At 38.4% G+C, this 10,043-nt stretch overlaps 1 protein-coding gene across 2 annotated transcripts in view; it reads left to right on the top strand.

Moving 5' to 3' along the window:
• trim67 (tripartite motif containing 67) overlaps positions 1-10,043 on the top strand; it is a 47,147-nt gene that overhangs the window by 17,335 nt on the left and 19,769 nt on the right. For both annotated transcript variants that reach the window (XM_023430018.2, XM_087180345.1), the window contains exons 2-3: positions 3,629-3,724; positions 6,332-6,454. In XM_023430018.2, the coding sequence (XP_023285786.1) occupies positions 3,629-3,724; positions 6,332-6,454 (219 nt within the window). The remainder of the gene's footprint in view (positions 1-3,628; positions 3,725-6,331; positions 6,455-10,043) is intronic.

Raw genomic sequence — 10,043 nt, 5'->3', positions numbered from 1 at the left:
GGATTATACAGTACATTGACTGTTTGCTGTGGGAGATTTGATTTCCCATAGAAGAATTTGAGTGATCCGTACTTCTGCCTGGTGAATTGAACATAACTTGAGGTTTACTGAGTATGATTTAATTTTAATTTAGCATCTAACCTATTAATGTTATGTATATCTTGATGAATAAATCACAGAATCCTAATTTCTTAAATTCTGTACCTTGAAATATGAACAAATATTTGTTTGTTTTGTTGTTTCCTACTAAACGATAAAAGGAATATCTGACATTTACTGACTGCTAACAATTCCATGATATAATTATTATTGCTCATTTTTTACTCTTCTTTCCAACTCTTTATTGGAGTTTTAAGACAGAGAATGAGCAAAGTCAAGTCAGGTTTACTTCTGTAGCCTAAAATTATTAATCACAGATTTGAAGATTTACAATTTGTACAGCAAAAGACACCCACTGTCCCCTGTCCCGTGATTTGGATGAGGAAAAACTCCTGAATAAAAGTCTCCAACGGGGAAATAAAAGGAGGAAAAAAGGAGGAAAAAAGACAGAGTGACAGTGATCCTACTTTCAGGATATAAAACATGCAATAGATGATAAAAATAGATCATCTTGACAAGCTTTGTCTGATGTGATGTCAGTGGCCGGGCTTGTGCTGATCATTTTAAACATCACATTTAGGAGATTCAAAACCAGCATTTAAGTTGATGTGATCACACCATGATTCTGACCTTTGCTCCGTGTAGCAGACACAGCTCCTTTTTTCTAGTAACAAGGAAGAAGGTCTGCCCCCTTCATATCGCCTTCTGGCTATGTGTGTTCGTGTGTATGTGTATGTGTGTGTGTGTGTGTGTGTGTGTGTGTGTGTGTGGTGTGTGTGTGCGTTCATGAGACCACCATCCGCCAGGGTGTGGTGAAAGCAGAACAGATTCATCACAGCTTGGCACGTGTGTAACAGTGTGTGTTTCCTTTGTCCTGTCTTTTCTTGTTTAGTGGCGAGTGATGCACACACACACACACACCCACCCCCGTGCGCACACAGACACACACACACACACCCCTTTCCTGAACTGTATTGACTTGGTGGAATATGTAATGTGCCTGGTGGATGTGAGTGTCAGTATGTTCCTCTTGTCTTCATGTTCTCTGCTCTGACTGAAGTCTACAGTGTGTCTGTGTTTCTTTCTCTTCAGGTCCAGTCTGTGTCATTTCCTCACAGCACACGATGTCAGTTTCATTTTTAATATCCAAATTGAGTGCTGTTATAATTTGCTGTTATTTATCACTGACGCTGGTATCAGTCCAATAATATTTAAGATATTGCAAAGACTTTGTTGTATGTCATTGTTTTGCAGATGTATATATTCAGTATGTGAAATACCATATAATGATTGGGGGAATTCTGTTTCTTCAATCAGCTTACAGGTGGAATTATACGTATGTGTCATGGTGTGGTTAGATTTACAGCTCTTTTATAGATTTGTATGTAGATTTATAGATGAATAAATAATACATTAAACGTCCAATACAGAGATACACCCCCTAAGCAGCTGTACCAGACATATACCCTGAAAAAATGATAAATAATAGTAAAAAACCTTTATGAATTCAAAATGTGAAAACCTTTACTGAAATGATCTGCTGACTAAATATGGAAGTGTACGCAAAGCTTTTTTTCCATATCACTTCTTTTTCACTTTTATCCACTGGTTTATGTTTAATGGACCTTAAAGACTTAAATGAGGCCCTTCAGATATGCAGAGGAGGAGCAGGAGTGCAGGGGTTAAACATGTGAATTAACCTATGTTTATGGTTTGCACAGCTGTAACTCAGCATTTGATCCATGCCAGCAGCTGCGGGACCAAGATAAACGACATGAGCTGCCTCTTCAGTGTCGCTCTCTGCGCTGCTCCTCATCCTCACAAGCAAATTCACTTAACAGCTTAACACATATATAGAAAATAACCAACCTCATTTTTTAAGACCATCCAAAACATTTGATTTGGAGCTTTTCATTGGGTCTCGGCGTTTATTAAGGGGCGCAAAAATTTTTGCACACTGCTCATATTTAATTCATGAAAACAAACTGGTCACGGACAAGATGAGATTATCCGGTCAGTCAAATTAAATCTTGGGTATAAAACTCAGCTCGGAATCAAATTAGCAGCAGACAGAAGATGTAAAGATATAATATTTTACATTATATATATATATATATATATATATATACGCCTCTCTGCAGATATCATATGAAAATCAGAAAACTGCGTGGAAGTGCTCCATTTTGGAGTAAATAGAGACAATTTATTGAGGCTCAAAGAGTCTCAAATCCATTAGTCTCAGTACTCAGATCTGAGCACTTGCTGACAAAATGTTTGGCTTATATTGCAGATAATATAGTTTATAATCTTTGCAAATGGCAGTGCTTGTATTTTTCAAATATTTAATGATTTTTCTTTTCTTTTAATAAATCATGGATTGGTTTAAATGTTGTAATTGTTGTTCAGACACACACAGGACTCAAATGCACGATTAAGAGACACAGATGAAAGGTTCAAACAGTTCACCTGTATGTAAAGGTGGTGCAGGCAAGGGCAGGTAAGGGCAGGTAAGGGCAGGTAAGGGCTTAGTCGAGGGTCAGCAAAGTCAGCAAAAACGCAAAATCCAAAAACATATAATAGATCAAAAACTAGCACAAAAAAGGCTGAGATGCTACAGCTGGGATCTTATCGGATAATCCAGCAAGTGAAAGTGGACAGGTACATATACCAGGCAGCTACTGAAAGAATGATGAACAGGTGACTGTGGGGAAATCAGGTGACTGGGAAAACAGGAAGGGCTGGGGTTACTGTAGGGCAAGTGGGAAGGGCAGGGTCTGAAATCACCAGACAGGTTATCAATCAATGCAAAAAAAAAAAAAAAAACAGGAAGAATATTAATGAATGACTTAATGAATTGTGACAATAATGGATTTTTAGATCTTTATGTGATGACTTTGCTGGAGTACAAAATTATTTGTTTATCATTTATTTAATTATCCTGTTTATTTGTTTAATTCTTCCTTTTTTTTGTTTCAGTCTTGAAGTCATTGTGGATTTTGTAGTCTCTAATCTAGATCAGAATCTAATCTAGATTACAAACTTAATCCCCGTCATTAAAACAATGCAGTGTCTCGGCCTGTGAGAGGAGGTACCAGTTAATTTGCTTTAGGCTGGGATCAGGCGTAATCTGAGCATCCAGGGAGAACGGTCTGTTGGGTTAAATGATTACATAACTGACGTCTTAGTAGAAAAGCCTCGGAGCCTCAGTGTATCACTGGTTGTACTGGTTGCACAGTTAGAATGAGAAGAGCAGTGATTCAGCTTTATACAGAACTAATGTGATGTGTAAGATATTGACTGTCAGTGTCTTTAGCCATTAAATAATCCCCTATAAACACATTTTGAAATCTGATTTAAGTTGCAATTTGCTTTTGGAAGCTAACCTGATCCTTCTTCTTCTTTTGTTATGAAACATGGCTACTGTACTGGAGTCTGTGGATCAAATATTTAAATGCATTTTCTACTTCATTTCTTTCTTAATTAAGTGTAATAAACTTAAAATAATCATATATTTTCTTTGTCCCTGCAGTGCCAGCTCTCCCAGGCCCTGAACGGCGTCTCTGACAAAGCTAAAGATGCCAAGGAGTTCCTGGTTCAACTCAAGAACATGCTCCAGCAGATCCAGGTACAGTGACACCACTAAACAATAAACAACTCAGTTAATGCAGCATTGCAGTATTACACATTCGTTATTCTCATTGATAACCATAAAAAGGAAAGGACAGATTTCTCCTCGAACAGTGGCCTCAATAGCCCAGAATGCAATGCAACTGCAAAACAAAGGGGAGAGGGGTGTGGTCTCTCATAACACTACAGATTACTTTGCTTTGCCAGAGCTCTGTTTTATTAAGATCATGCAGTGTGAAGGTAACCTAATTGTCTGAATTGAGTAAATCCATATGGGCAAAGATGGCAGTAGGTCTGGGCAAGACTGGTAAATAAACAGCTGATAATGCTAATGTTAGCTATGCAGCAATAGCAAAACTTACAAAGTACAAAGTTCCTTTAATTTTTAGGTCGTGAACTTGGATTTTGAGGGCTGCTCTTCTCTAACTGAGTTGTCATAGTTGCCTAAACTCTACTTAACCTTAACTATAGAGACAGCGCTTAAGAAAATACTCACTACCCATTTTCAGGCGCGCTGTCAAGGTACGAGGACTCGTACGAGAGGCTGTTTGTATTCGAACAGAAACTAACCAGGAGCCAAACAATTTCAACCTTTTAGTATCTCAGCTGCTTCAGGATTTTTTTTTCTTTGGATTTTCTCTGGATCTTCATGAGCATGATGAGGCAGAGTTGAGAAGATTTTAACATAACCGATATCCATAGTTGATCAATTTCCCCCCCACATGTAGAGGTCTTTACATAAATTACATGTTTTCCTTAGATAAAATAAATCTTGCTTTGGGGGGGGAACTACTGGTAATAGACAATAAGCTCCAAATAAATCAGTCACACAAACATTTGGCCTCTTCACACTGTGCAGCAGGGAGGTAAATCCACTGACTCACTGAACTAAAACAACCATATCAGCCAAATGTGAAGTGTGTGTATTTATTTGTGTGTGTATTTTCCCTGTGGACAACACTGCAGTGCAGCTGATCTCTTCCTCAGCATCTGCCAGTCATGGACACACTTTCACACACTCACACACACACACACACACGCACGCACGCACGCACGCACGCACACACACTGTCTGTATATGCACTGTCATATCCTGTCAGCCACAGCTACGTGCAGGCATTAAGAGTCTGATTGAAAAATGAAGAGGATTGCATAAAAAAAACTCTTAGCACTGCTTTGCTCTGTCCAGAGAGCAGAGAGAGATGGATGGATAAAGAGAAATAAAAATGTGGGAGTGAGGAATAAAGATCTTCAGCTCTCATCCTCTTACAGATCTGAACTGTGTCCCCCAGTGGAGGAAGCTTAATTGGAAATCACTGATATCTAAGACCTCATCTCCTCATCATGTGTGCTCAGATAAAAAGCCCCTGTGGATCCTTAACTTGCAGCTACTGCACAAAGTACAATTTTTTGAGGGAATCCCATACCTGCAGTGTTGTGTCTCCAGTCTATTTCTTTGTTCATCAGCTTTCATTGACATAGATTTAAATTCTGACAGACCCTCCTAACTCCCAGGCCCTGAAAATCCCAGTTAAATGATCTTTCAACATATTTTATCTTTGCCTTTAACATTGTTTTGTGCTCACTTTTTATCCTGTAAAGCATCTGAGTGCACTTAAAAGTGCTACATAAATTATACTTATTATTTAATATGTTATAAATGCCTTTTCTTTTTATATATATTTATATCACATATATATATATATATACTTTTATACATATTAATTATTATTTATTAACTTAACATAAATAAATAAATAATAGATAATTAATGCAACAGATATATACCGAGTGTCTGGCTGAAGCTAATCCTTGTTTAAGTTTTTAAATCCAGATTAAAAGAGTCAAACTATTGAGTTGAGGATAAAAATGACAGGGAGGATAAAACAGTCTGTGTATATGCATGTCTACATGTGCATTGATCTTTTGAAGGTTTTCCTGTTCTTCCTCCCTCCTTCCTTCACCCGTCCTCCTGTAGTTGGACTGGTTTAAGGTAATTGTGTTGTCATTTTTACAAGCAGAAGAAATAAAGAAATAAAGACACAAATAAAAGAAAAGCAAATGTATCATAAAGCTCAGCCACCTTAACTTGATTACTGTCACATTACTGTAAATTCAATAATCAAAGCCGGTAAGTTAATCAACTATAAGCAGCAGTACAGTTATATGTGTAGAAACTGTATTTTCATGTGACAGCATGGCAGCTGCACAGACGCTAAATGTGTTGTGTATACTGTATGTTTTTGTCCGTAGAAAACGTGATGTTGAGACAAAAATAGAACGAGATGAATTAACATATCAGCTAAAAACACAGGGCAGCTCTGTGCTGCTAAATGGAGCAAAACACACCAACAGATCTATTTACGGACACTGTGGTGATTGAATTATTTGTGACAGAAGCTCATAATGAGAAAGACGATGGCGCATCTTAAAATAGCACGATTTTGACACAAGTGTCCCTAATAATATGATTTCGTAGAGTCAGGGGGAAATCGATTATCACCCGTATGCATGTTTCTTTTTAAGCTTACATTGGTGTGTGTGTGTGTTGTGTGTTGTGTGTGTGTGTGTGTGTGTGTGTGTGTGTGTGCGCGTGCTGCTTCAGGAGAACGGTGTTGAGTTTGAGGCCTGCCTCGTGGCTCAGTGCGACTCCCTGATCGAGGCACTGACCAGACAGAAAGCCAAGCTGCTCACCAAAGTCACCAAGGAGAAGGAGTACAAACTAAAGGTAAGACATAAACTATCAGCTCTGTTTCCATCCGATTGGATTGTGAAGAAATAATAAGAATCACCAAACTGATCCAAGTCATCTCATCTAACGTGCTGATTTCCTAATAACCATCTTGTGACCCTCTGGGATTTGCATTGAACTGATACTGCAGACAGTTCTCCTGTAACTCCTTTCTTTTCTTTTCCGCCTGAGGGGGAGCAGTTTATTTTGGGTTATTTGATTTCAAGAAATGGTATTGAAAACTGGCAGCCTGCTTGTCTTTCTGTCTGTCCGTCTGCTCCCACCAACCTGTTTCTCTTCTTTTTCTATTCCTGCAGCAAACTGAAACTTCAGGTCAAAAAGGCTGTTAATCTGTAATAGGAATAACCAAGGTGAATGTATTGTGTTCCAGTAGATCCAGTAGATAACCTGTAACTCATTGAGACTAGTGAAAGTGTTAACTGGCGCAGCTTTGTGGCCTTTACGTTATGGTATTATTATTATTATTATTATTATTATTATTATTATTATGTGCACCAACAAAAATACCCAACAAGACCTCTCAGACACGTCACAGCCAATTGAAATTCCAGAGAAGAGCAAAGATAAAACACAAATACAGAGATTTGTGATGTGAAATAACCAGATCTGCTCTAACTTTGAACGATAACAGTGAGCTCATTGCTTATAGTAAGAAGCTGCTGAAATTATAATACCTGAACAAATTCAGCTCTTTTTTTTTTTTTCACTTTCCTCTGTAAATCCACCGCTGGGGTTTTCCTAAGTCTCAGCGTATCACATGGACGCCTGCCCAGCCTCAACGTGCCCACCGACCGACTGACCGTCTGGATGGTGGCGGGGAGGAAGCGGCGGGGGGAGGGATGTTTGGATGGAAGCCCCAAGGACAGCTGTTGTGATTATCTGCAGGCTGGGGATTGAGATTTAGCCAGAGGGCAAAGAGCTGGAAGGCTGCGTCGGAGCCGGGACAGGAGAAGAATAGCTGCTGGTCGATGAGTGATAACTTCAGCAGCATCTTTACGTGAATAAACATTCATTTGCACACAGTGTGTATCAGCAGCTGATTGGATGAGTTAACTGCAGGCTCCATTCGTGCAGACATAAGGAAAGTAGAAGAGCTGCAGCTTGAACCAAAATCTGTGACTGAAAGCTCCACATAGATGCTTTTTACAGTTTTACATTACTCTGGGTTGAGTGTGTGGTTTAAGACTCTCACAGCATCCAGACTTCTTTTCAAAATAATGAAAAAGTGAACATCACAGTGCAAAATTTAACCAGGAGTCTGATTTTCACACTACTCCCACACCTCGGAAACCAACTACACAGCGTTTCCATAAATGCATCATTTCGAATGAACATTGCTAGAGTTTGCTTTTGGACAACTTCAAGTGTGCAAATTATATAACCGCAGTTCAACTCTTTCCATTTAAAAGCGCCAGTAGAAGGTTGTAAAAGATGATCTATTTCATATTTTGTTTTGTCAAAAGCACTTACAAGGCTTTTAATCTGTTCTTGTGGACACAGCTCGGACCAGACACAAAACAACTGACGGACTGTCTCCACCAAGAAACGCAGATGTTTCTAAAATTCACCAAAGCCACAACTTAATCCTTTAAAAGCAACATATTTTCATCTTTCAAAGAACAGCTAGAAACGCTTGTTGTATATGTCTGAGTCTGTAATATACAAAGCGTAGTGTTCAGATGGTTTCATCAGTTCATCAGTTTGTGTGTGAACTGTTCAGAAAGTGAGGCTAATGCAGCAAAATGGAAAGATTTTATTCCATTCACAAAGTTTTCTTTTAATGAACTAAATGATGACACCATGAGAGCACTTTAAACTGATGATGCTGAAATGTAACGTTTGTCAACATAAGTATTTGCAATAATGAAATGTGATAAAAAATGTCACTGAGATTAAAACTCATTAAAACAAAAACTAGAAACAGTTTAATATAAGGCAGCGTAATGTAACATAGGATCAGTGTGGTAGCTGGGTTTCGTAGGTTAATCTCTTCTGAGCCAGTTACTGACCTGTATCAGATACACACATATTGAGGATCCTCACCGACACACACTATCTAGTCCCTAAGGGTCATGCCCTCGTCCCTCTGACCAGCTGTTTGCTCTGATCTTTTTCACCTTAACACCTAACCCAGTCCACCTTGACCTCGGAGCCTCCCTCGATGTTATGCCCTTGACTGGCAGTTTGCCCTCAGATTAACCGTCTTGTCCTGGAGGCCTGACCCCATTCTGTATCATAACATTACGAAAGCTGCTCTTATTTTTCTACTCTCTCTACCTAGTTTCACATTCTCACTTCTCAAAAAGTGTCATAATTCTCCAAAAATAACTCTAAAATAATTCCCCCACTTTCCCAAAATATCTCTTTCCAGTGACGTTACACTCCAAAAATATCACCACTTTTCCAAAAATGTCTGGGCATTCCAATTTTATCCAGGGTTATCAAAGAATTCTCGTAAAGGACATTCAAGAGCACACACACTGAAAAACACAGACACATACTTCAGTTTTAGCTATAATCCAGCAGATGATGGATTAATATTCACTTCTCTCTAACTCGTACAGATGACTGTGTCTGAGTCTTTCTATGAATGAGATTATGCTTCATCCTGTCTCGGTTTCTCGCGTCAGACGCTTATACAATCATTTCTTTGGCTCAAACCTGTCAGTTTTGTACCAGTACTCATTTTAGCTTTAAAGAAATGTTGCATTAAAAAGTGACAACTTAGATACAAAAGAAAGTCTGGTTAACGTTTGTGTTCCTGAATACAGCGGGTACAAAATTCCTTTCAATTTCATTGAATTTCCATTCAATACCTTATATAAAGCTCTGCACCAGGTTTTTTTTGTACTATGTCATGCCAGTGTAAAAACTGTATTTACCAAAATTGACAATATCAAACCAAAAACAAAATTTTGCTCTAACCTGAACTGAAATGTGGTTCAGAGTGTGGTGAGGAGCCAGTGATCCACATTCAGAGTGAGCCCATGGTATCTCAGATCTGGCCCTGCATTAACATGTTTCAATATTTGCATGTGATGCACGTGGAGCTTATTGAAAAAGCCCCTCAGACCTTCAGTCTGCAGGAGCCTGTGGCAGGGAGGAGGCAGCTTGTCCCGGTGGGACGGAAGGAAAATTGAAATAAATCGGAGATTTACTCAGGCTGCACGCTCCATACTTCATGTTGTTTACATAGGAGATACGAAGAGCGAGGTTTTGAATTGAAAAACAAATTTTCTCTCGGTAAATAATTTGAGTGTCCGTGTGTGTATTTTGGTGCATGTGAATTCCAGCTGCATGTTTGTGTTACGGTGACATACAGCTACAAATATATCATTTCTTTAATTTTGTTTTCCTCTTTAATGACCTTCCAATGACCTTTGATTCATTAAATATAATTTATATTTATTACATTAAAATAAAAATAAATGAATTGCGTGACCAGCTTCATTAATTTAATATGAAGTTTATACATTTTATGACTGTGATTGAACCTTGTACACTTTAAAATACACCTGTAGTGGGAAATTTAATAAATGTATGAATCAATTAATTATTTATTAAA

This window comes from Seriola lalandi, unplaced genomic scaffold, assembly GCF_002814215.2.
Source record: "Seriola lalandi dorsalis isolate HSWRI2012SDOR001 ecotype SW California unplaced genomic scaffold, Sedor1 jcf7180002054901, whole genome shotgun sequence".
NCBI lineage: Eukaryota > Metazoa > Chordata > Actinopteri > Carangiformes > Carangidae > Seriola > Seriola lalandi.
The sequence above is the reverse complement of the archived record's forward strand: the minus strand, read 5'-3'. Positions and strand labels throughout refer to the sequence as shown.